General features: G+C 46.0%; 1 protein-coding gene across 1 annotated transcript in view; it reads right to left on the bottom strand.

The window, feature by feature from the left end:
• Nucleotides 1-2,624: 2,624 nt before the first annotated feature.
• The window catches only part of RUNX2 (RUNX family transcription factor 2), a 486,380-nt gene continuing 461,694 nt past the window's right edge, over nucleotides 2,625-27,310 (bottom strand). The window contains exons 8-10 of the mRNA XM_045009229.1: nucleotides 21,297-21,342; nucleotides 19,370-19,540; nucleotides 2,625-2,721 (exon numbers count right to left, since the gene is read on the bottom strand). Of these exons, the coding sequence (XP_044865164.1) occupies nucleotides 19,508-19,540; nucleotides 21,297-21,342 (79 nt within the window). The 3' untranslated portion in view covers nucleotides 2,625-2,721; nucleotides 19,370-19,507. The remainder of the gene's footprint in view (nucleotides 2,722-19,369; nucleotides 19,541-21,296; nucleotides 21,343-27,310) is intronic.

Genomic DNA, 27,310 nt, shown 5'->3' with positions numbered 1-27,310 from the left:
ACAGCGTTACACTGGGATAGTTTCTGTCTTATTATCTATCATAATGGCACTATATAAATCCCTGGCCCACACCTTGAATATCACATGCAGTTCTGGTAACCCCATCTCAAAAAAGATACTAAAATTGGAAAAAGTAGCAAGGAGGGCAACAATGATTAAGGGTATGGAACAGCTTCCATATGAAGACTGATTAAAAACACTGGGGCTGTTCAGCTTGGAAAAGAGATGACTGAGAAGAGTTATGATGGAGGTGGATGATGAATGGTGTGGAGAAAGTGAATAGGGAAGTGTTATTTACCCCTTCGCATAACACATGAACTAGGGGTCACCCAAGGAACTCAGTAGGCAGTCAGGTTTAAAACAATCATAAGGAAGTACTTCTTTAGACAACTCAGTCAGCCTGTGGAACTTGTTGCCAGGGGATGTTGTGAAGGCCAAAACTATAAGAGGGTTCAGAAAGGAATTAGACCCATCCTCCATGAAATTATCTATCAATGGCTATTAGCCGCGATAGTCAGGGATGTAACTCCATGTTCTGGGTGTCCCTAAACCTCTGAATGCCAGTAGCTTGGGCTGGACACTACGGGGCTGGATCACTCAATACATTGCACTGTTCTGTTCACTCCTTACTCTTTGAATATGGTGTTTCAACTAGTTTTGCACCTACTTTCTTGTAATTTCCTCTAGACCACATCTCTAGGTTGCTTATGAAAAGGTCTTGTGGGACTGTGTTAAAAGCCTTATTAGAATCACGATATATCATGTCTACTACTTCCCCTTCATCCTCTAGGCCAGTAATCCTGTCAAAGAAGGGACTTGGGTTGGTTTGGCATGATTTGTTCTTGACAAATCCATGTTGGCTATTACTTTATCACCATATTATTCTCTAGCTGCTTACGAATTTTTTGTTTAATCATTTGTTCCAGTATCTGTCAAGTATCAAAGTTAGGCCGATTGGTCTAATTCCCCAAGACCTCTTTGTTCCCTTTTTTAAATATAGGTGTCATTTTAGCTTTTCTCCTCACCCATCCTCAATGAATAGCTGAAGATAATACAGATGGATATAGTTTAAACCCCTAAATGAAAACTTGAAATTTAGAAATTTTTCATAAAAATATCATTGTTTGGCTAGCTCTGCATGTGAAATCACAATGGTGTCAAACTGGTTTAAATGAGGCCAGACTCAATTAGACTCCCAAGTGTTCACACCCACTTACCAACGCACTGGCTTACACAACATCTCTGGCCCAGTGAATTTAGGAAAGATGTAAGAGAGAAGTGTTGCAATAAAAGCAACTTCACAACACGTTGGCATGTGAGCTATCCCAATTTACGTTCAGTTAATCAAATTCAGATGTGCAAAAGGGTGTATATTACACATCACAGCCTGTGCGAGTCTTAGAGAGTCTAACTGACTCTAAGAGGAAGAGTCTGGGCCAAAGCCTTAGCTGCTGTAAATGACTGAAGCCAATGCAGCTTCATGGGTTTACACTGAGTCTAACTGGGTATAGTTTACATCATGAGGGATGGAAAAAGCTATAGGTTTTACAATTTAGACTTACCTCTGAAGTCTAGTTTGCTCCAGTGTGTCTAGAGGTTACATCAGGGGATGGGAACGCCTATTACTAATTCTATGTCATCTGATCCATCCCTGCACTAATAATTTTTCCCAGCGTGGCTAGCAGGCACAAGGATTTGCACAAGCAGGCAAGGATTCCTACGTCTGAGGATATATTATTGTGGGATAACCACAACATCTCTACAATCAACAAAGCTTTCTTATCTGGGACAAGCTTAACTGTACTACTCAGACGCTGTACTGCAGAATAGTTTATAGCAGTTCAGCAGGATGCCAGCTGATATGGAGAAATAAAACAATGTTTTTATGCAACTCAGATTAACTGTTTCACTGCCTTTTAAGGGACCTTGTTAATTGGTCTAGGCCTCAGCCAGGTCTGAATTTTCCTTATTAGAATGAAGATCCAGTACTACACTCCTTATGGGGAGACAGCATGGCTTAGTAGACACAGCACTGGACCGGGACTCAGGAAACCTCAATTCTACTCCTACATTTGCTGCTCAGGAACCTTGGGCAAGTACCTCAGTTTCCCCATTCATAAAATGGGGATAATGATACTGACCTCCTTTGGAAAGCACTTTGAGATCTACTGATACTAGTGCTACAGAAGAGGATTAAAAAAAAAGCTTACTGCTACTATTATCTAAATTAACTCTGGGTGTTGTCATTATAGTTGTAAACATCTACTGCTGTTTTAACTACTAAGCTCTTGGTCTTAGTGATACTTGTTGGCTGCAAGTCAATTAGGCGTTGTGTAATGGTATTTGCAGAAAATCTGAACACTGTTTGGAAAATTAGTTTATTTTAAATTCCATGTGACATCAGCGTTGCTGCTTCACTGTACCAGTCCCAAAGAGAACATGAATCATGCAGGGCATAGATGGTCTCAGGTGCTTTGCAGAGCAGTTTACATTAGGAGGGTGATGACTATGCAAGTCTCCAGCAAATCCACTGGCCATGGCTCCATAAGGACAGCACGTGGGCGAAAGAGGCCATGATGGTGGGATGTGGGTATGTGTCAGGGACAAAAAAATATGTCTTGAAAGAAACAAAACTGAGAACAAAGGCTCCAGATGCATTTGGTGGCAGAAGTCTTTGCCCATGATCAGGGATCTGAAGGCCCACTTGCTGGCAAAGAACATCTGAAAAAACAAACAGTGGGGTAGTGAGTAACGTGGAACCAACGTGGCAAACTGTATTTAGGTTTTATACCAAAAGCTTAACCGTTTCCATCTGCAGACTGTGGGTTTGAATTGCACCAACAAACCCACAGCTCTAATCACCTCTTATTTATTTTTGGCTGTTTTATTTTTCATCTTACTGTAGAGAGCCCTAGACTTCCCAGTATGGCTTCGCCCATGCCCAGCACGGCTTCGCCCATGCCCAGCACGCAAGAGCAAGGGTGTAGGCTAGGGCTGCTTTCACTTCTCCAAGGCAGTGTCGGAGTTGTCTGCTCTGCACTTATTTAGTAAGTTTGAAGTTCATTGCTTTATTAGAAACTAGTTGGAAAACAGCTACCAGACAGTAATATCTACCATGTGTCTGATAAGATACCCTTCTGCTGAATGAAATGCGTGATGCAGAGTCTGGGTATGTTCTAAGTGTAACTTGTTTTATTTACATATCCACACCACTCCTGGCATATACCAGAGCATACAGGGTAATCCCTTCTTCAGGAATCCCAGCTCAACACCAATGCCCAGTTACCAGGGAGCATTCCACCTTAAGAATTGGCTCCAGTCAGAGGCCAAGGCAGAGAGCAAACTCTCCTGCTCTTTGTTCAGCAGCCTCTACACCAGGGATCGGCAACCTTTGGCACGCGGCCCATCAGGGTAAGCACTCTGGCGGGCCAGGCCGGTTTGTTTACCTTCTGTGTCCACAGGTTCAGCCAATTGCGGTTCCCACTGGCTGCAGACCATTGCTCCAGACCAATGGGAGCTGCGGGAAGCAGCGTGGGCTGACCGCTGCTTCCCGCCACCCCCATTGGCCTGGTGAACTGCAGCCAGTGGGAGCCGCGATCGGCCAAACCTGCAGACACGACAGGTAAACAAACTGGCCCGGCCCGCCAGGGTACTTACCCTGGCAAGTCACATGCCAAAGGTTGCTGATCCCTGCTCTACATAAAGCCAGCATGACATAACTAACAGCACACACACACACATAATGTCTTCACAAGACTGAAAATTTGCTCACACACTAACAAAAAACTTTGAAAACTATGTGTCACAGCATTATTTGGTGATGCCAGCCATAACAATTATATATATATGACATATACCCATAATATGCATTCGTTCATATATTAGCATTGAGAGAATATTCCACAACAAATCATTTCCTCTTCGAATTTGACTATTTTTCTGCTTGTGAAATTGACACTGATTTACTCACATTTTTGGGGAGTTGTTTTTGTTTTTTAAACCTATATGGATTGATCATGACCAGAACAGACTGGTGTCCAGTGAATGGAAAGGAATGCCTCTGATTGGCTTCTATGGGCTTTGGATTGGCCCCTGAGTATATTCACTACTTGCAGCACTTAGATACTATAATGACTTGTTTTCAATAAGTATGATCAATAAATTGATACCAGCTATGGAAAATGCAGTATGTATCTCCAATTCCAGCTATTTTTTTCAGTTGTAATGAGTTTCATAAGTCACATGGTATGGTTTATGTTCCCTGCCTGGAAAAGTGAAACTCTTATTATCTGGAGTAGGATTTGAAGAAGCCGTTTGGGGGTTTTGACTCTCTCGGGGGGAGAGATAATTGATAAGTAAGATTAGGAGATTTTAGAGAATTTTAAATCTTTTTCTTTCTAGGCTACTTTCCTGAAACATCATTCCTAGAAAAATTAAGCTACTGTAAGGTTTTTTGGGTGGGTGCGTAACAAACAATTCATTCTGTGATTTCCCCCCGTCCCTCTCCTTATTTTCCATATTTGCCAATGGATAGAACACAACACTCTTGAATTTATTCAGTTTAGAAAATTATTCAAATAATTCTCTACAAATAGTTATGGATCCCTGGCTAATTCAAGGGCAGCTTTCTGGGGGAGTGTAGGCTGGTGGACCTGATCATCAGACTAGGACAAACAATTAGCCATGCATGTTTCTATTTGTAGCCTTTTCCCAGGACTCCGTTTATTCTCCAAACACCAAAACAAAAGAAAATGTGGACCAATAAACAAAAGGGAAAGCCTAATTCTTGACAGGGACTGTGGGGACCTCTGACAGTATCTCTACACACTGCACACTTAAGCCCAGTGACTCAGGTTTGAGCCAAGCCCCCCTTTCATCCACACACATCAGTCTGACTCAGCTCAGCAACCATTCAGGACCCAGGTCCTAGGACCTCACTAGTGGTGTAGGGCAGAGCCCAAGTCCCACTGGGATTCAGGTCCGAGCCCTATTAATTTTGCAGTGTGGACACAGCTCAAGCTGCAGACCTGAGTCAGAAGGTCTGTGCAACGCGGTATAGATGCATTAGCACAGCAGTGAGACACGGATCCAGCAACTGAAAACCCAGGTCTACTATGCAGTGTGGACACTCTAGCACAGGATTGGAAACACCGAGTCCACTGTTTATGATACAGTGTAGACATCCCCTTAAGTGTCTGGACCTCCCCAGCCCAGGGAGGCCTAAAGGTCCTGCTTGCCCCCTTGCAGCTTTCTGCTGCAGCCACAGGAGAGTGTGAACTCAACTCTTTCCTGGTCCCAGGCTCCCTCATTTACATTGTCCAGCTGGGAATCAGACCCAATCATTAGGGGCAGTCCAGCTCAGTAAACTGATTCCCAGCCCCTGCCTGCTGGGTCTTCCTCCAGAATGGGGCTGGTGGCCCCCCATGGCCCTTAAAGGGGCACTCCACCCTGTTACAGGGAGTATTCACTATTCATCTGGTTTTAATTGGACAAACTGGTCACACGGCATGTTTGTGTCCTCTGGTTGAAAGAGTATTACTCTTACAATCAGATGTTCACTCTGAAAATTCTCAATTAGCAATATGTAATTTAGTTTCTTTGAATATTTGCTTAAAATTCACTGCACTTATGAAAATCCCTGGCAGCAATTTGTTTTGCTAAAACATTTTTGGGACATGAACAAAACAAAAATGCTGTTCACACTGTCAAAGAAAATGTAACCATTCTAATGAATATTCATAGTATATTGTTTTTCACATTCACCCTGCTTTAGTGCAGAGCCGGGCTGGCCTTACCATGAGGCGAACTGAGGCAGCTGCCTCAGGTGCCAGACTGTGGGGGGTGCCACTAGGACCCAGAGTGTAGAAAATTGTTTCTGCTGCTGATGCATATGTATTCTCTCTGCTCTATATATACAGAGATGGTGGAGTGCTGTGCTGGAGGAAGGAGGGCACAAGAGAAATAACAGGCAGGCAGGAGAAAAGGTGAGAGGCAATAACAGAAAGCAGCAGGAGCTGCAGGGAGAGAGAGGAGGAGGAGCCTCTTATGTACCTTTCTAGCACCCCCAGGAGCCTGGACTGATTAACACCAGCTTCTCAGGGAGCTTCCTGTTTCCTGCTGCTTCCCTGAACCCACTTGAGGAGAACAGGCAGTCAACTGAAGTAGTAGGAGCTAGTCAGGCCCTTAAGATGCTGATATCTTCCCTCACTCAGGCCCTGCTACCAGCCTGCTTATTTGTCCCCTTCAACTGAGTGTTGAGAGCCACTATAGCTGGCACAGAACAGCAGTCATGAGTGAAAGAAGAAAACTCCCCTCTGGGGCAGCATTTCAGAAAGAGAAAGAAAGCAAAGGAAGCTTTTCTATCTCCTGAGATACAGAGACACAAATGTTCATGGTGAGCCTTCCGGCCCCAGTGAGGATGTGAGTGGTGAGGAGATGCCTGATATTCCAGTTAGAGTGCAGGTTGACCTGGCAGCTACTGCAGCATCCATCTCTCCATTTCAAATGGATGTAACCATGCACATTCCTGAAGAAAAGTGTAGATCAGAGAAGAGTGTGGTGGAGGCACAAGAAACAACTGCTGCTGAGTTTAGTTCCTTAAGTCTAGATGATCCAGGACTGTGGACCCACTTGAGCAGTAGCCTGAGGGACTTCCTTGTACTGCATGGGCCACAGCAAGTGAAAAACTTCATGTTCCCCAAAAACAATGAAAATAGAAGTTTCCATCCAACACATTCCTGGTGTGAAATCCCCAATGGTGACAAAGTGGAGAGGCCAGGGCTTATGTATTCAAAAACCCAGAATGCTGCATACTGTTTTTGTTGCAAACTCTTCCAGTCTAATGTTCCAGCCACATTGGGTTCTACAGGAACAAAGGACTGGAAAAATCTGGCTAGAAATCTGGCATGCCATAAGAAGGCAGCAAATCACTGGAGAGCATTCCATAGGTGGAAAGAGCTTGAGACGAGACTAAGGTTAAAGGCCACCATAGATGATCAGCATCAAGAGAAGATTGCATCAGAGTCTCTTTACTGGCAAAATGTTCTGAAAAGGCTCATTGCCATTGTGAGAATGCTTGCTACCCAAAACCTAGCACTGGGTGGCACTTCTGATCAGCTGTATGTGCCAAACAATGGAAACTTCCTTACAATTGTGGAGCTGATGGCTGGGTTTGATGCTGTACTCCAGGAGCATCTAAGAAGAGTCACCACCCAAGAAATGTACACACACCACTACCTTGGAAAAACAATTCAAAATGAGATCGTACAGTTACTGGAAACAAAAGTCAAACAGAAGATTGCGGCAGATCTGAAGTCAGCGAGATATTACTCTGTTATTCTGCACTGCACACTTGACATCAGCCATATGGAACAAATGACTTTAATGGTGCGTTTTGTAACAACAACAGAACCTAGTGAAAATGTCCCTGCAATGGAGACTGTCAGAGAGCATTTTCGAGACTGTATTGACATTGATGATACTACAGGAGCTGGTATGACAAATGTGCTTCTTAAAAAGCTGGAAAATACAGGAATTGCGATAGCTGACATGAGAGGTCAGGGCTACAATAGTGGTGCCAACATGAGAGGAAAGAACAGAGGAGTGCAGACACGGATCCGAGAGTTAAACCCTTGAGCTTTTTTTGTCCCATGCAGTTCTCGTTCATTGAACTTGGTGGTCAGTGATGCGGCATCAGCTTCTAGTGAGGCTGCTGAATTTTTTAATGTCATTCAAAGCATCTATGTATTTTTCTCTGCATCAACTCATGGATTGCAAATTTTGAAGCAACATCTGGGAACATCCTCTCTGACAATGAAACCACTGAGTGCCACACGATGGGAAAGTTGAGTGGAAGCGATAAAGCCTATCAAACACCAAACTGGGAAGATAGATGATGCCATAATTGCCATTATGGAGGATAATGCTATGACAGGAACTGTTCGTGGGAGAACAGTGGCAGAGGGAAATGGAATCACTAGAAACATACATAACTTCACATTTCTGTGTGGCCTAGTGTTGTGGCATGACATACTTGTTGAAATAAATGTTGTAAGCAAGAGACTCCAAGGTGTTGACCTTGATATATCTGGAGCAATGGAACAACTGGACAAAGCAAAATTATACCTAGTCTTACCGGTCAGATGAGGGATTTCAAAACGTTCTGAAGAGTGCACAGAAGTTGGCAGAGGAAATTCACAATGAAGCTATTTTCCCACCCATTCAAGAATATGAGTCACCGACAAAGAAGACATTTTGATTACGAGGCACGGGATAATCCCATAAGAGACCCCAAACAACAACTCCGAGTTGAATTCTTTAACCAGGTGCTAGATGGTGCAATACAGTCAGTTGAAGAACGTTTCATGCAGCTCCAGGAACACAGCAGTATATTTAGGATGTTGTATGATATTCCAAATCTCCTCACTATACCTGAAGAAGTACACCAGCAATGCAGGGCACTAGAGACAGTGTTGACACATGATGACACGCGCGATATTGATGCAAGTGATTTAAGTGATTAACTGAAAGCCCTTTCAAAATACGTTTCAGCAGGATCTACTCCAAAGGCTCTTCTGGAATATATGTGCACAAATAAGATGACCACCCTCTTTCCAAATGCTTATGTCGCTCTGTATATACTTCTAACACTTCCTGTAACAGTTGCCAGTGGAGAACGCAGCTTCTCCAAGCTGAAGTTAATAAAAACACATCTATGCTCCGCAATGACACAGGAGAGGCTGGTCGGCCTTGCAACCATCTCAATAGAGCATGAGCTGGCCCAGACTGTGGACCTTCAGGAAGCAGTTCAAATCTTTGCAGCCAAGAAGGCACGGAAAGCACCACTTTGATTATTCAAACAGCTAAAAATGCCAGTGTTTACTATGCAAACAAGAAAAGTTACATTTGCTGTTCAGGCGTTTGAAAGTTAAGTGTTCCTTAACATTTTTGAACAAGGCATTTTAAGTTGATTGTTCTCCTTTATTGGGGTAGGTAGCAGAGCAGTACCATGAGAGGATTAGGGCAGGAAGAAGGCAGAATTGAGACCTTCCAATGTTTTGGCCCAAGTGAGGGGGCATAGGGGCATCATTTGAGCTCCCCGCCTCAGGTGGCCAGCCCTGGTGAAGAGCTCAGTACAGGCTGGAGGAATGTGATGGAGTTTACAAACCCCATAGTAGAGAGCAGCATTGGGCCCAGGCAGCCCCACCTGCAAGGCCTACACAGGCTGAAGGCAGGGCTTTATAAAGAGGCGCAGAGGCACTCAGGGAGGCAGGCAGTGGAAGGAAGCAGATGGCTGCTGCGAACTCTGAGGGGAAAGTACTGCCCAGGAACTTCTTGCCTGGCAGGAAGGAAACCCTTGGGGTGAGGCATTAAAGGGCAGGACCAAGGTTCTAATGGGAAACCAAGCCACCGACCCCCGACTGACGACTAGGCATCATCGGGTTGGGGGGGGGTTTTGCACCCTGGGTTGGGAGCTATCCCCTGCCAGGGCCCAGGTGTCAGACTATTCCCATCCCATGGAGTCTGTCACTGGAGTCCAGTGGCCTCTGCAGCCTCAGGTCAGAATCTGCCCCTTCAGCCGCACAACCCAGTTTTACAAGGTTCTTGGGCGGGGGGTTGTCACAGGTTTACTACTCACCACTGTGGCACCTCATTGTGGCCACATCTGGGGATTAGCTCTTGACCGGTCTGATGCCCCGTCCTTTGGTTTCTTGTCCCATGGTCTGTGTCTCTCTGTCTCTCTCTACAGTCAGATTACTCCATCTTCATAACTCAGGGTGCTCCCCATCCTGGCTTGCTCCTCCAGCCAGCTCACTATAGTTTTCCCCTTCTGGGATATCAAAGTCTCTCTGGACCAATTGTCTCAGGTAGTCTTCTGATCCACCACTCAGACTGTGCCACTTGCCCAGTGACTGGTATGGGAACCCAAGCCCACCCATTATTCTGGGTTCCAGTCCTGGGACCCTATGACTAGGAACCACAGTCTATGCAATCCTAGACCTCCAGTGATGTTTCCGGAGGCTGCTTTCTACCTTTCTTCTCTAGCTCTAGCTCCCCTATGGGTTGCTACTGGAGCTTCTTCTGCTCCCTGTAGCTATTTCACTCTTCTTGGGCTCTTGCCAGAATCTATAGTCCTGCACTTAGGACAGAAGAATCCCATTCACTGTTATAGACTAGGGACCGAATGGCTAGGAAGCAGTTCTGCAGAAAAGGACCTAGGGGTTACAGTGGACGAGAAGCTGAATATGAGTCAACAGTGTGCCCTTGTTGCCAAGAAGGCTAATGGCATTTTGGGCTGTATAAGTAGGGGCATTGCCAGCAGATCAAGGGATGTGATCATTCCCCTCTATTTGACATTGGTGAGGCCTCATCTGGAGTACTGTGTCCAGTTTTGGGCCCCACACTATGAGAAGGATGTGGAAAAATTGGAAAGAGTCCAGCGGAGGGCAACAAAAATGATTAGGGGGCTGGAGCACATGACTTATGAGGAGAGGCTGAGGGAACTGGGATTGTTTAGTCTGCAGAAGAGAAGAATGAGGGGGGATTTGATAGCTGCTTTCAACTACCTGAAAGGGGGTTCCAAAGAGGATGGATCTAGACTGTTCTCAGTGGTACCTGATGACAGAACAAGGAGTAATGGTCTCAAGTTGCAGAGGGGGAGGTTTAGGTTGGATATTAGGAAAAACTTTTTCACTCAGAGAGTGGTAAAGTACTGGACTGGGTTACCTAGGAAGGTGATGGAATCTCGTTCCTTAGAGGTTTTTAAGGTCAGGCTGGACAAAGCCCTGGCTGGGATGATTTAGTTGAGGATTGGTCCTGCTTTGAGCAGGGGGTTGGACTAGATGACCTCCTGAGGTCCCTTCCAACCCTGATATTCTATGATTCTAAGGCAGGATTCCAGGACTTACCCTCTACCTCCACTTCTCTACAGAGTGACTACACACTTCCTTCCTACAGCCCCTTCTTGTACGTCACTTCCTGGTTTTATACCAGCTCAGCCTCCCCCTGCACAGTTGGGCTTTATCAGCCCTGATGCTCTTCCAGGTGCAACCTGCCTCTGGGTTAAATGGTCATTTTTATCCACTCAGGCTTTGTCATATTGGGTCCCAGGGAAGAGGGTGGGTGCAAGCCCGCCCAGGCTGAAGGCCCCTCCCTCAGCCTATGGGGAGAAGCCACTGAGCCTGGGACTCAAATAAATACGGGGGACAACAAAGAAAAAAGCAGGAACAGGTGTGAAGGTCAAAGAGTCAAAACTAGGGAACCTGAAGGGGACACCAAGCAGAGAACCCCACACAGTGCCCACTGCACCATGAAGGTGTCAAGGGAGCCAGCGGACACAGGGCTTTATTAACACAGGGGCTTCAGGGGCTGCAGCCCTGGGCCTCAGGCTAAGGGGAGGGCTCCGCAAGCTGGATGCGGCCTGCTGCTTCTTTTCATCCGGCTCACTGGAAGTCTCCGTGCCTCAGGCCGGACACCAGATCCTGAGCCACGAGTGCCCCTCCCACTAGTGCTGGCTCGCCGACGTGCCCCACGGCCCTAGGCGAGGGGCATTGAGGGAATCTCTGTGCGCTGCCCCCAGCACCAGCTCTGCAGTTCCCATTGGCCAGGTACCACGGCTGCACAGAGCAGCCTGGCCCCTCTGCCTGGGGGCCGGACATGCTGGCCACCTCGGGGATCAGAGCAGCGGGGAGCCAGGGCAGGCAGGTATCCCGCCTTAGCCCTGCTGTGCTGCCGCCCGAAGTAAGCGGCCTGCACTCTGCACCCCTCCTGTACCCCAACCCCCTGTCCCAGCCCAAGCCTGCTCCTGCACCCAAACTCCCACCCAGAACCTGCACCCTGAACCTCCTGCTGCACCCCAATCCCCTGTCCCATCCCTGGCCTCACCCCAGAGCCCACCCTCCCAGCTGAAGCTGCACCCCTTCCTGCACCCCAATCCCCTGTCCCAACCCTGAGCCCACTCCCCCACTCCAAACCCCCAGGGACCCCACAAAATCTATTAGCCCTGGGCCTACAGGAGAGTCAGTCCTGCCCTGAGCGGATGCCGCCCAGAGGAACTCTACCCGGATATGTGAACAGAGAGTGGAACGGAAATAGGTCCCCCTCAGCCAACATCCTCTCCCTGGTGTTGTAGATGGCCACTTTGGCCATCGCTAGGAGGAGGCTGATGAGGAGGTCCCGTGACTTTGTGGGGCCACAGATGGGGTGTCAGTATATGAGAAGGTGGGGGGAGAAGTGAGGCCAAAACCACAAAAGTAAGTCCAGGAGGAGCCAGAAAAGGGGCTGCAACCTGGCACACTGAAGGCAGGTGTGCGCCAGTGTCTCCCTTACGCCACAAAAGGGACAGACATTGGGGACGGGGTGAACTGTGCCAGGTACATGCCCGTGCTCACCGCTCCATGAAGGACCCACCAACTAATATCCCCACTCAGGCTTTTGGGGTAGGCACCCTGTCACAGAATGGCAGCAGCAGGGGAGGCACTGGGCATCAACCATCAACGTCTAAGAGGGCTAGGAGTGGGATGGCAAACTGAAGGTTGCATAAGACAGCATAAGATGGGACTACGTAGGGCCAGATCTTCAGCTGGTAAAACCTACATGAGTTACAGTGATTTACACCAGTTGGGAACTAGCCCTTTCTCTCCAGCGCTGTAAATCCAGAGTCTTACGTGTAAACGATAGAAATTACAAAAATGGCTCCCGAACTAAAGCCTGGAGAAGTGTCAATGTGCCCTGGAGTTCCAGAGGATTTTGTTCCCGTTGTTTTAAAAGGGTTTGGGTGGATTAACAGGGTTGCTTAGAAAAGTAAAATGGAGTGGAAGGTTTTCATCTGTATTCTACACCAATATTAATGTTGCATGAGCCTAAACAACAACAACAACAACAACAACAAAAAATCAAGCTGCTAAAAATAATGAGGAAAGTATTTGGAAAAGTACTTCCATTTTGGAAATGAAACAAAAGCTTCAAGTAAATGCTGAAGAGTAAATTACATTTAATCCTGAAACCTGTCCATGAAATCTGAAGAATGTTTAGAAATTTATTGTTTCCTTATGGTCAGCTGAGTCACATAAACTTATGAACATTGGTGTAACTAGACATCAGGAGTATTGCGCTGAATGTCCCAAGGAAAAAAGCCCCAACTGCAACATATTTTAGTATAAATAAATATCTCTATATACATATTTGTGTGTATTTCATAAAAGTTTCACTGTAACATGCACATTCTTGCCTCCCAGAAGTGCTCGGCATAGATGTTGAACTTCAGTCAGCCAAATAAGCAGAACATTTCACTTCAGACCTTTCCTTTTATCTCACACCTTTCCCTGCTGTTTCCCTTCTGTCCTTTCTGCCAGCTACTCCATAAAGAAACCTGGGCACGGTATAGAGCAGTCTCCTCTGCTGGCCTAACAGAGCTGCTATGAAGGAAGCCTAGATTCAGAAGTTTCACATGGGAGACAGGAGAGATCTTTTCGCCTTTGGCAGTGCTTTTACGCTGGTAAACAGTGGTTAGCTCTGCATGTGTCAATTCATGAAGGTGGTCTGGGAAAGCTGAAGACGTTACTGGCCTCTACCTTTAGTGGTTGAAACTCCCAGCACCCTTTCAACACATTTCTGACACCACGTACTAAAATGGTGTTGAGCCCATATCTATGTTACGGACAGGGGCGGCTCTAGGTATTTTGCCGCCCCAAGTACGGCAGACAGGCTGCCTTCGGCGGCTTGCCTGCGGGAGGTCCCCGGTCCCGCGGATTCGGTGGCACGCCTGCGGGAGGTCTGCCGAAGCCGCGGGACCAGCGGACCCTCCGCAGGCATGCCGCCAAAGGCAGCCTGCCTACCGCCCTCGCGGCAACCAGCAGAGCGCCCCCCATGGCTTGCCGCCCCAAGCACGCGCTTGGCGTGCTGGTGCCTGGAGCCTCCCCTGGTTATGGAACATGCAACCAGCCCTCTGAGCTAATATGGGCCTTCTGTTTTGCTGTTATCAGCAGAGCCTACCTGAGCTTGCAAAGTGCTGGGCACCTTGTTGTCTGCTCCACTGACATCAACAGCATTTCATCCACTGATACTAGCAGAGAATTTGGCCCATTTATTATTATTTATTTATCTGTATTAACATAGGGTGGGATTCACAAAAGAATTTAGGCACCTCCCAATGGCAGTTAGGTGCGTAAATACTTTTGTGAATCCCATCTGTAATGCTTAGGAGACCCAGACATGGACCATGACCCTATTGCGGTAGATGCTGTACAAACACAGAATAAAAAGAATCCCTGCCCCCAAAACACTTACAATCGAAGACAAGAGACAACAGACGGCTCCAGACTGATGGCTGGGGGAGTACAAAGAAACAGGGACACAATATTGGTCATCATGATAAGCTGTGGTCTCAGGACACTAGCAGCGTAACCATTGGCAAGTTTTTTGTAGGCATCACAGCAAAGGGGAGTTTTGACCAGCCCCTCTGGGGTTGTGCAAGGGAGGGGGTGAATGCAAAGCACCTTTCTCATTTTTGCATCCTTTGCATAGGAGCCAGCTACAATTACGAAGCCTCGTCTCACAAGAAGGGGCAACCTTGGCAGCACTAGCCATCCCAAAAGAGGTGGAAGGAGCAGGGATAAGGTGGGACTGTGGTCCTACTCCACCCCACAGAATAACCAGATTTGCTGGCCATGCACATGAGCTGATGCTGTAACCCTGAGAACTAGAATGCTTTCTGATGCTCCCACTGAGACATTAGGATTGTGCACACCCTTCTCTGGCAATGGCTAAATGTCACAATCACACCCGCACTTTATCTCGTTTTCTATGGAAGATTTCTGTGTTAAATGTAAACTTTAAAATACCACTCTTTTTCCCTGGCAAAATCAACATCATAAAATGTATTAAAAATATGGAACATTGCCAAGTTAATACTGAATCAGGTCCCAGGTGATGTTAGCTTTCATAGATTTGCACCTATTTACAGCAACTGAGAATGAAACTGTAACTTTTTCAATATCCTTATTTTTGTGTGCTTGATTTTTCACCCTTAACTTTGTATTTGCATTTGTTTTTGCACCTGATTATAATTATTTCTATAGCCTGTGTGTCACAGGAGCTCAGATGAAATGTTAATAGCTGTCCCATCTGGCCTTAAAATCTATGAATCATTAGGTTTATTTATTAATCACACAAAAAAACTACAGTTAAAAGAACATTAAGGTTGTGAAATCAAGCATTCAGAAATAAGTAAATGCTAGAATTAAGGTGGCCCGTGCAACCTTAATTCAGCCCCCCTCGTGTGTATGCATTATGATACAGTCTTTAATTACATGAGGTTACCAAGGGAGTTGAATCCCCACCACTGGAGGTTTTTAAGAACACAAATACCTGTCAGGGATGATCTCAACATAGTTGGTCTTGCCTCAACACAGGCTGCAAGACTAAATGACATCTTGAGATCACTTCCAGCCCTATATTTCTTGGATTCTCTGATCATACACTATTTTTTCCACAGGACTCCTGTCTCAGTCAGTACGCAGGATGGAACTGTTCTAAAGATGAATCAGGGTTGTGTAGTAAAGGTAGGGTGATCATAGTTTCCAGAGGGAAAATGGGACACCATGTGGGGCTAGCCCGAGGGCGCCTCCCCACACAGGGCTGACCGCAGCTGCTTGTCCGAGTCCCCTCACCTCCTCATGGGTCTTGCCCAATCCACTGGCCTGAGCCCCTATCCCCATGTGGGGTTGGCCTCCACATCCACTGGTGCACTGCTGGGGCTGGCATCATTGCTTGCCCAAGCTCTGCCTGCCCCCAGCATGAGTCTGGGGCTGGTATCATTGCTCGCTTAAGCCCTGCCTGTCCCCTGCCCTAGCCCTGCCTTTCCCCATGCGCAGGGCTGGTATCACTGCTTGTCCCCCCCCCCCCGCACATTCCTTCACACCCACTATTTTGGCAAAAGTGGGCATTTGTCCTGTTTGCTCTTGCCAACTGGTCAAGTTGGCAAAAACAAACAGAACAAATGCCCACTTTTGCCTAAAAAGTATAGAATCATAGAATATCAGGGTTGGAAGGGACTTCAGGAGGTCACCTAGTCCAACCCCCTGCTCAGAGCAGGACCAATTCCCAACTAAATCATCCCAGCCATTCTTCTCTTCTCTTCTTCTGGACGGTCGGAACAGGACTTAAAAAAAGGGACTGTCCTGGCCAAAACAGGACATATGGTCAACCTAAGTAAAGGAAGCTATTGTCCGTAGAACCCCTCCCTCATTTGTTGCAGAAGTTGGAAGGTGTGCGGTGAATGAGACAAGGGACTTGAGGAACAGAAAGGATGGTCTCATGGTTAAGGCAGTTGAATGCTGCTCTAAAGTCTGTCACCCCTGGGCTACTCAGCTGATCCCACTTGTCTTTTACCCAAGTTCCTTCTCTATCCAGTCCCATTCTCCGCCCTCCCCCCACAACACCCCAGGCTCCTCATCTGATGCTCAACCCCATTTTTAATAAGGACAAAACAATATATTTTCCCCTAACCTGATTTTTAGAAATGGCTAAACCATTTTTGCTGAAACTTTCAAAAGAAATTTAGCTGGAGGCAGATGCCCAGAATGGAAAAATTCCGTCTGAACATGTTAAAGTTTAACAGAGATAGAAGCAACTGAAAATAGAATCTGATAATGGGAAGTGTCCGGCAAACGTAACTATAGGCAGAGCTACTTTAAAGATCTTTATCATCTTTATTCAAAATTTGCTTTAGTGGAAATAAGAGGCGAGTAGGCAACCTAACCTGCCTCTACAAATGCTGCAAAACCTTTGTCTTTAACAGTGTCTTTCCGCATAACAAGAATGACACTCAGAACACTGACACCCCATTCCAGCCATCACCCATTGCCCTCCCAAAATATCAAACCCATAAGAAATACAAATTCAAGGAAACCCCAAAAGACCCCAAAGTATTGAACAAACAAATCAACCAACCAACCAACCAACCAGTCAACCTCTGCCAAGTAGAGCATCTATACCCAAAAAAAGGGAAAGACCCAGTGCGTCCATGGAGGCCACTTGCAACTTCATAATTGTTCATCTGTTTTCTGTAGGAGGTATCAGATACTGTGGTGTTAGACAGCAATATAAATCCCTAAAATAGATAGCTTAAAGATTGATAAAAGTAAAAGCAGCAAAGAATCCTGTGGCGCCTTATAGACTAACAGACGTATTGGAGCATGAGCTTTCGTGGGTGAATACCCACTTTGTCGGATGCATGTAGTGGAAATTTTCAGAGGCAGGTATATATATGCAAGCAAGAATCAGGCTGGAGATGAGGTTAGTTCAATCAGGGAGGATGAGGCCCTCTTCTAGCAGTTAAAAGGTAATAATTGGAGGCATACCAATCTCCTAGAACTGGAAGGGACCTTGAAAGGTCATTGAGTCCAACCCCCTGCCTTCACTAGGTAGACCAATTTTTGCCCCAGATTCCTAAGTGGCCTCCTCAAGGAGTGAGCTTACAACCCTGGGTTTAGCAGGGCAATGCTCAAACCACTGAGCTATCCCTCCACCCAGTTGAGGTGTGAACACCAAGGGAGGAGAAACTGGTTCTGTAGTTGTCTAGCCATTCACAGTCTTTGTTTAATCCTGAGCTGATGGTGTCAAATTGATAAACATAGAGACCAAGGCACTACATAATAGTTAGCAGAAGTGACTTGTATGGATGGTAAACTCTCTTCTGAGTTTTATCGATACAGTGTTTATTTTTATTTATTGATAGCAAGAAGTGAATACTCTATAATCAGTTAACAGCGATGGGGATCAAACTGGTCCAAGGCACTGGGAAGTATGGCTCCCCTCTCTTAACATTGCAAACTATTCGCTCATGGCTTGTCAACCTCTTGGGTTTTAATTAATGGAATTCCTGTTAGGGACATTTTTTTCATCACTCATTTTATTCCAACACGTTTCTTTCATTTGGAACCTGAGAGCTCTGCCAAACAGGCCCCTGATCTCAGAAGAGGAGGGAGAGCCTGTCTAAACTACAGTCAACCCTCTGTTCAACTTGATTCAATTTAGTGGAATTTCACTTTGTCAAAGGACAAGATGCTGTATTTTGACAGTTGCCTATTTATGCTAACGTGGAGGCATAAAAAATCAGTTTGGTGTTTGGCTCACTTTATCTGTAGCTTTTGCTTAAGAATTTGATGATCCTTTTTCATTTTAACTGACACTGGCATTTAGTTTCTGGTTGTTTGTTTTTAAATGACAGATTTCCTAAGAGCCTGCTATTCTCTTCCTAGAACACACCCCTTCTCAAAAAAGGAAGGGAAAAAAAAAGATTGAGGTGGTTATTTTGAGGGGTGGGGGAAGGGTTGGTTTAAAACTTTTTATTGGGAAAAAATAACTTAAAAAGACAAACAAAAACAATATTGATGCAGCAAATGTAAAAGCTGGGATTGTGGGTCCCGGGGTGCAGTCCTAACTGAGGGAGAATTTCCTATTGACTCCAAAAGTTTGTCTGATTAAGGACTGACAGAATCATCGATCCGGTTCTGTTTTTGTAATTGATAGTGTGTTGGGTTTTCTATAGAGTTAGGTAAAGTCTGTTCTGGGGAGAGGGATAGCTCAGTGGTTTGAGCATTGGCCTGCTAAACCCAGGCTTGTGAGTTTAATTCTTGGGGAGCCCCACTTAGGGATGTGGGGCAAAATCAGTACTTGGTCCTGCTAGTGAAGGCAGGGGGCTGGACTCAATGACCTTCCAGCTCTATGAGATAGCTGTATATTTCTATTCAGGTTCTCACACTGCTCTTACCACATAGTATCTGAGAATTTTTCAGTAGTGCATTAAGTGACATGACCAACAACTGTTATTTGAGAAGTGTGTACAGTGGAGGGTTTGGTTTTGTAAGGGATTCCCCCCCCCCCCCAATATGCACATTGCTGTGTATTTATGGTTGAGAAGGCAAGGTCAAAGAAACATGCCTTGCACTGGGAGGAGAAGATGGGGAGGTTTGTGATGGTCCGTAGTTCTTGTAGTTCATTCCACAATCTCAGACCAGCCTCTGAGGGGGGAACTTCGTCTCCTGTACAAATGAGTTTTACCCTTTATTGCAGATAATTCCATTGAGCCAAAGAGCAACGTTGTCAACCCCAGTCTTCAACCCAAAGCTTAAGAAAAGCTTGTAGATACTCCGGTGGGGAGAGGCACACTGAATGCCTTGAAGATAGGGAGTGAGACCTTGAACTTGACTCAATATTCTTTGGCAAGTCAGAGTAGAAAGTGGAGAACAGGGTCAGCAGAAATAACAAACCTGTTTACTATAAGCATGAAAAGGCAGTGTGCTCTGCTGCCTACAACATTTGCTAAGGACTCAAAGACCTGAGTTCTAGTCCTGCTTCTGCCACTGACCTGTTGGTTGGTCTTGGGCAAGTCACTTCACCTTTCTGTGCTTTTGTTTTTCCCCTCCCACACTTTGTCTGTGTTGCCTGTTTAGAATGTAGGCTCTTTAGGATAGGGACTGTCACTCACTATGTCTCTGTACAGCCCCTACTGTTGTGGGGCCATGATCTTGGTTTTGACCTGTAGAAACAAGAACAATAATAACCATTATTTTTTATTATTATTTATCTAGTGCTACGAGGGCCTGAGCCAATGCCTACTGAAATCAGTGAAAGACTGACACTGACTTTGCTGGGGTTTGGTTCAGTGCTTTGCAATAAATAAGTATTGCCAAACAAAGAACAGAACCCCTGCCCGATCCAGTGAGATCCCTGGAATTCAATGGGGGTTGAGAGCACTCAGTACCTCACAGAGGCAAACCTCCAAAAGAGCTCACGATCCTATGGCCTGATCTTGACAGGCCCGGAGTTCTTGCAGCTCCCTTTGGAGCCAACCATAAACCACTGCAATCTGTGAGTTCCACCTGGGGCTATTCAACAGCCACTTGATCAATAGCTGAGGACAGCAGCCAATATGCGATGGGGTGTACTCACCACCCTGCCCCTGAAAGAGCTGAATTAGTCCAGGTGGACCCAATCCTCCAATTAAGCTGCAAAGTGGCAGGGGTGGGGGGAAGAGTGAAAGGGGATAATTAGGCAGAGTGGAGGGCATTAATTAGGAGGAAGCTCACCTGTGAGGGAACAGGAGGGGTTTGTATAAAACCAGGAGGTTGGCAGCAGGGAAGAAGCCTGTAGTCTGTCTCCCTGAGATTAAGGGAGAAGAAAGGCAGGAAGAAGCAGAGTAAGGGTGGTGTAGATGCTGGCTATAGGGCACTGGACAAGAGAGTAGAGTAGAGAGTTGGCTTGGGGTCTCCTACCATCCCCTGCAGAGTGGTAGTGCTTAGGGCAGTGAACTGAGTCACTGTGGGAGTGACATAGCCAGGACAGAGGGTCTGAGGACTGCTCCCCCAGAAGGGGAAATTGCAGCATGACCAGTCTGGATGGCCAAGTCACAAACTGGTCAGATTGCAATGCTGTGAGTGGGAGCAGAGTGCAATGATAGAAGAGAAGATGGTTGGGGGGGTGCTGAATTGGGCAGAACTAATCCTTATAATCACCTGAAAGGGAAGCCTCCCAACATCAGTAGAGAACCCCATGACAAAATCTTAGGGCTAGATCCTCTGCTGTATCTGAGGTGAACTCAGTGCAGCTGATCAGGGGTATGAGTAAAAGACAACTTACCAATTCTGGGGTCTGTCTATGATGAGCCAATCTCCCCTGGTGCTAACTGCCAATGGCCCCAACAGGCCATTGCTGCAGCTAGGCATCCCTGGGATAAAGCAACACCGCTGAGCTGGCCATAGGTAGATGGGAATGGCAAAGGAGTTGCTATGACAGATCCATACCACCCAAGAATTCCCTCACTGGAGAGTCCTCCAATGGCCAACTATGCCAGCTTTAGGGCAACTTTGGGCCAAAGAAGCAGGACAAAGGTGCCAATAATCTTGTGCAGGGTCTGGCCCATAACATTCAGCTAAGCTATTAATGGAGCAGTGCTCCAGTTAATCAATCATGGGTCTTCCACAGCAACAGAGGCAAAGAAAAGCCCTGATCTCAAGCCACAGGTGGTAATGATCCACAGTTGGCAAGTCCCAATCCTGTCCATCCCAATGGCCCCCGATCCCAGACCAGACCTCAGTTCCAGAGTGTCTCCAGTTTTGTGCAGTGAGTGAGAAACCACCTGGGACACCCCAGTGGTCCCTACTCACTGAAATCGTTTGAAATTAGACGGAGTTAGAGGATCTCAGGATTTGCCCAAAAGAGAGGAAGAATCAAAATTAGTAAAATATTTAAGATTATGTATCAATAGCTCCAAGTAAATAAAAGTTTACACTTACTATTCCTCTATCTGGTGCTTGAGGAAGATCTTCCCATTCCTCTGCTCTGGTCAAGAAAAAAAAGTCACAATAGGGTATGTTAGCCATACGTTGGGCCTGGTTCTGCTCTTAGTTGAATTTAGAGTATTCACTGAACCTTCTCCTCTGCAATCCCAAACCAACTTCAAGGGGCTTCCCCAAACCAGACCCCATATTGCTTCATTCCTTGGTGATCTGGGATGTCCCCTTTTACCATGGTTTCTAAAGAATTGAGGTGGGAAAGCTCTCCCACGTCTAAAGTGTTGTTTATTAACTAAAACCATGCATGATCTCTGCTATCTTGAATAAGACATTTATTTCAACCAGTTCCGTTCTCTGTTTTATGACCTGGGTTTGATTTCGGATTACATTTAAACCTGATCTTTGGTACCCTCTGAACAAAGTGCTTTGTAACATCCCTAATTAATTATTGTCACAAATATTCATTTATTCTAGGCCACCCATCTGTACTTATTATCGTAATCCCTGTTTGTCATGCAGATGGAACAGTTATTTTAGCCAAACTAACCATGCAGCCTGAAGGGAAGAAAGTCAATTCCCACCCAGATTGTTTGAAAGCCAGCCATTAGGAGGTTCCCAGCTCCATATCTAGTTCTCAGTCCCAGAATCCATCAATTCAGACTTGACTCTTACATTCCCCACCCTTCCCACCCCCCAGTAGAAATATTCCCAGATGTAGTTCTGAGCCACTGGTCAAGGGAAAATAGATTAATAGGATGTTGGATGTTAAATTCACATATATTAATGAGTGAGAGTTGTTCCTTCTAACCTCAGTTAGTGCAGAGAAAATTAAGATAGTAAATTATTTCACTTCGTTAGTATGATGGTGAAAACAGAAGAAAATGAAGGACTTTCTTAGCCACTAGCATTCTCTGGAATGGGAGAGCTTATGCTATTTTAAGGGACATTTAAACAATATTATCATGGACAAAACCCTTACACAGGCTTGATAAAGTCATATCTTTAGTGTCTTCTCACTGCTCCTGTGTAACTGTTACAGATTGTCTTTACCTATAGTCTTTAATATCATATCTATATCAATGATCTTTATTACTGTTTATATTAGTCTCTTCTTAGGAATTGATGCTACAAATAGTTATTCATGCAAATTGTCTTTACTCATGGGAATGGTCCTTTTGGCTTTGATGGAACCATGCACATGAATAAGGGTTGATAGGATTTGGCCTTTAACTAGGAGACCTCAATGGGCTGCCCTGTTAAGGCTTGATCCTGCAAACATGTGGGCATGTGTTTTGTTCCATTAAGGCTGTCAGTGTTTGCGGGATCATGGTCCATTGCTCACTTTCACATACGCATAGAAAGACAAAAATGTAGCAGACTTAGCGTAGTTCATTTGCAGGAGGGCTAATGGGGTAGGAAATGGATCATGCAAGACTAGATGAAGAGCAAGAGTCACATGTACAGGCAGTCCTCAACTTTATGACGTTCAACTTACGACGAACGACACTCACAACGTTTCTGAATTGGCCCCCTGATTTGACTTACAACGATCGGTTTCAACTTTACGAAACTCGGACCCGCAATGGAGTAGATTGCGGTTCCGAGTCACAATGTTTTGACTTACAACGTAATTTTCAGGAACCAATTGTGTCGTAAGTCTGAGGATTGCCCGTATTTTAAACACCACCCTTAAAAGTGTTTAAATTCCAGGTGAAATAGTAAAGAATGCAGAAATCTAGAACAGACGTGGCTTCTGCCCCTGTGCCAGAGAAAGTTTCACAATGAGACAAAAGAGAAAAAAACGCCTCCAGGTCTAAATATTGTAATTTTTTCTCATGGGTCCCCAGCAGAGTGGAGCATGGGAAGCTGTATCCCGTTATTGTAAAGAGTTTAGAATTCTAATAAACACAGAAAACCAGGAGCCAAAGGCATAAACACTATCTTTAAGAGACTAAGCCTGATTTTCAGAGGTTCTGAACATCTGCCACTCCTACTGAAATCAGTAGGAACTGTGGGTGATTGGGCACCTCTGATATCAGATGATTAGTTAAGAAGACGAATCACAGAACTAGTCCAATTCTCAGCTTTGGTCTCAGAAATATCAAGCTTAGACTCTAATACCTGCACTAACCTATCTTCAATGATAGACTTTGAAGTAAGGTTCCCATCTATTTTTGTAGATGTGGAAGAAATTTTGAGTTGCATCTAATTGTATATGAACAGAAGAAGGCCGGATTAGGGCAGAAATCCTGATAATTCACTCCTGGTAGGGAGGTAAGGTCAGGGGGTTCTTTGTCATTTCTAGAATATTGTTCCCCCACCTTTGTCCATTAGAGCCTATTTCTTCTAACCTTCTAGACAGAGGATCATAGAAATGTAGGCCTCAAAGGGACCTCAAGAGGTCAAGTTCATTCCCTCATGCTGAGGCAGGATTAAATATAACTAGACCATCCCTGACAGGTGTTTGCATTACCTGTTCTTAAAACCCTCTAGTGACAGGGGTTCCACAACCTCCCTAGGTAACCTATTCCAGTATGTAACTATCCTTATAGTTAGAAACTTTTTCCTAATATGTAACCTGAATTTCCCATGCTGCAAACTAATCCAATTTCTTCTTGTCCTATTCTTTGTGGACATGGAGAACAATTGATTACTGTCTTTTTTATAACAATCTCTTACATATTTCAAGACTGTTATCATTCCCCACAGTCAATCTTCTTTTCTCTAGACTAAACATGCCCAGTTCCAGGCCCACCAACCAGGAGTGGTGGCAAAAGGGGAAATTGCCAAAGGGCCTGGGCAATTTAAAAGGGTCCAGGGGCCCCTGGCCACAGCTGCCAGCGGCAGTGCAGCGAGGCTAAGACAGGCTTCCTGCCCACCCTTACTCATCACTCTGCGCTGTTCCTGGAACTGTCCAGCTCGTCCCTGTGGCCCCAGGGGAGGGAGCGGGTCTCTGCATGCTTCCCTCTGCCCCAATCGCCGACTCCACAGCTCCCATTGGCTGGGAACTGCGGCCAATGGGAGCTGCGGGGCTGGTGCCTGCTGGCAGTGGAGCGTGGAGACCTCCTGGGCCCCCCTCCTGGGAGCCGCTGCCAGTAGGGTGTGCCAGTCACTTTCGGAATCCAGGAGCCCTGAGCCCCTCCTGCACTCCAATCCCCTACCTCAGCCTGGAGCCCACACCCACTCCCAAACTCCCTCCCAGAGCCAGCACCCCGCACCCTCTCCTGCACCCAAACTCTCTCCTAGAGCCTGCACCCCAGCCACCTGTCCCAGCCTGGTGAAAGTGAGTGAGGGTGGGGGAAAGCAAGTGACAGAGGGAGGGGGGATGGAGTGAGCAGGGGGCAGGCCTGCGGGAAGGGGTGGGGAAGGGGGCCAGGCAAAGGTATTTGGGTTTGCACAATTAGTTGGCAACCCTACCGGGTGGGCATGTTGAAGCCCTGGCAGTGCCAGAAGAGCGCCCCCAGCAGCACAGCCGGCAGCTCGCTGAGCACCAGCCAGTGCAGGTGCCGGGCTGCTCAAATGTCAGGCGGACCACGTCCGCGCCGGCGCAGCTTGTGCATGTGTGGGGGCCCATTGGCTGTTCTGCCTTGGGGCCCGGAATTGCTGTCGGTGAGCCTGCCCAGCTCTTTCAGCTTTTCTTCATAGTTCATGTTTTCTAAAGCTCTCATCATTTTTGTTGCTCTCCTCTGGACTCTCTCCAGTTTGTCCACATCTTTCTTAAACTGTAAGCAGAGTCAGGATGAGCCCCACCCTGACACCTGGTGGTAAATTATGGGGAGTGCGGAAAGAAGTTTCCAGTGTTTGCATTGGTATTTTGGTTATTTGCATTGGCACTCCCACCCCACTTAGCATACCGCAAAGCAGCATGGGATGGTTATTTTCACAGCTGTGGGACCCCCAATTTCATTGTTATTGGGGCAGGAGGAATGAAATGTTGTCACCCTGATTAAGTAAATGAGGAACTACAAAACTGTCTTATGATAGAGGGTTTCATTGTCAACTAAATAGCACTTGCTAGACAAGGGACATGGGTTCCAAAACCCAGTCAAGAAAGAGAGGCAGGGGACAGATATCTGTACTGGATGGTGCAGGCTTCTTGTGTGAGCCAGAAGCACCAGTTCCACCTGTGCCTCTCTCCACTGTGGAATGTCAGAGTTAATTTTTGATTCCCTTAAGAATCTAGATACAGGTTACTAAGCTGAACTCACTGGCACTGGGGCTCCCCTACTATGAGATGGAATCACTAAGAGCTGAAATCACTGAAGAGCTGGACTTGCTGAGCTGAGAGCACTGAGTACTGTGCTAATGAGTGGGGGAGCCTGAAGCAATACCGTGGAGCAGAGCAGCTGGCAGAGCGGAATGGAGCAGTTTGTGCAGCCACTGGGTAAATGGAGCCAAGCAGCTCGTGAGGACGGCTGGAGCAGATCACAGGACAGCTGGTGGACTAGAGCAGCTGGCAGAGCGGAGCAGCCCACAGAGCAAGCGAAGCTGAGCTGTTTGCGGGGACGACTAGTGAAAGCAGAACCCCACGAAGAGGCAGGGCAGTTGGCCCCGAAACCACGTAAGGTGCCCTTTCTACCCAGGCTGGGGAGGGGGACCTCTGCAGAGAGACTCTTGAACTCTGGGGCTGCCCTGACCCAGGACAAAGACTTTTGGATTGTGGGACTTTTGGGACTGTGGGTAATTTGGGGGTTGCTGGACTCAAGGGCCCCAAAAAAAGGACACGGCCCAATTTGCTGGGGTGGGTCTTTGCTCACGGTTTGACCTATGAACTCTAGCTGAGGTATTTTCCCAATTTAATGCTTGTTGTTTCTCATGTTATTAAACCTTTTCTCCTACACCAAGACTCTGTGCTTGCGAGAGGGGAAGTATTGCCTCCTCGAGGCGCCCAGGGGTGTGTGTAAAATTTTCCCAGGTCACTGGGTGGGGGCTCGAGCTGGTTTTGCATTATGTTGTAAAAAAGGGACCCCTATGTATTGAACCCAGCCCTTGCTGCTATCGTTTTGGCCCGGCAGAAGGGTTACAAACAGTAGTGCCCAAAACTGGAGACAGTACTCCCGATGAAGCTTGGTGAAATACTTACCTCCCAGTCTTACTTAAAACACTCCTGCTAATACATTTCAGAACAACATTTGTCTCTTTCACCACAGCATCACACTGTTGACTCATGTTTAATTTGTGACCTACTATATCCCCCAGGTCCTTTTCTGCTTTTCATTTTGTGCTTGTGCATTTGTTTTTTTCCTTTAAGTGTAGTACTTTGCATTTTTCTTTATTGAATTTGGTCTTTTTTTTATTTCAGCCCAGTCCTCCAATTTATATGATCATTTGAATTCCAGTCTTGTCCTCCAACGTGCTTACAACACCTCCCAACTTTGTCATCTATAAATGTTACAAGCACACTCTCCACTCCATCATTAAAGTATTTAAATAAAATATTGAAGAGTACTGGACCCTATGAACCCACTTGATATGTCCTGCAAGTTTAACATGTTGCAATGCCCATCTTAACTCCCAGACATTTGGGTAGTTGGAAAGTTTTCATCTGGAGAGGTTTCATGGCAGGATGAATAGTTTATTTGTTATGCTTTTGATCTGAGATATGACTTGATCAGCTCCTCAGCAAAATTGACAATGGAGCGACCCCACATTAAACCAGCTGAGGTTATGGCACAGTATCCTTATAAATACTGTGCTCACTATTCAAGCCTTCATAATTTTGCTTTTGTAATCAATTAATGCTAATGGTACTTAATCCATAGTATTTCCTCTGCTTATTTCCATGAGTACCATGGATACAATAATTTCTTGCAAATGGGGATGACAAAGATTTTTAACAGTGAGCAGTTTATTTATTTTTGTAACAGTATAATTCTGTAATTAGGTTTGTGATACTTGTCCATGGGAGATGCTATTTACAATAAAGATTATCGTTATTTTTTAATTGCAATTCACCTTTTTCTTGTTAATCTCTCATGCTGTTAGCCAAAAGGAAAGCAACATGATAAAATTCT

The sequence above is a fragment of the Mauremys mutica genome, chromosome 3 (assembly GCF_020497125.1).
Source record: "Mauremys mutica isolate MM-2020 ecotype Southern chromosome 3, ASM2049712v1, whole genome shotgun sequence".
Classification (NCBI taxonomy): Eukaryota; Metazoa; Chordata; order Testudines; family Geoemydidae; genus Mauremys; species Mauremys mutica.
The sequence above is the reverse complement of the archived record's forward strand: the minus strand, read 5'-3'. Positions and strand labels throughout refer to the sequence as shown.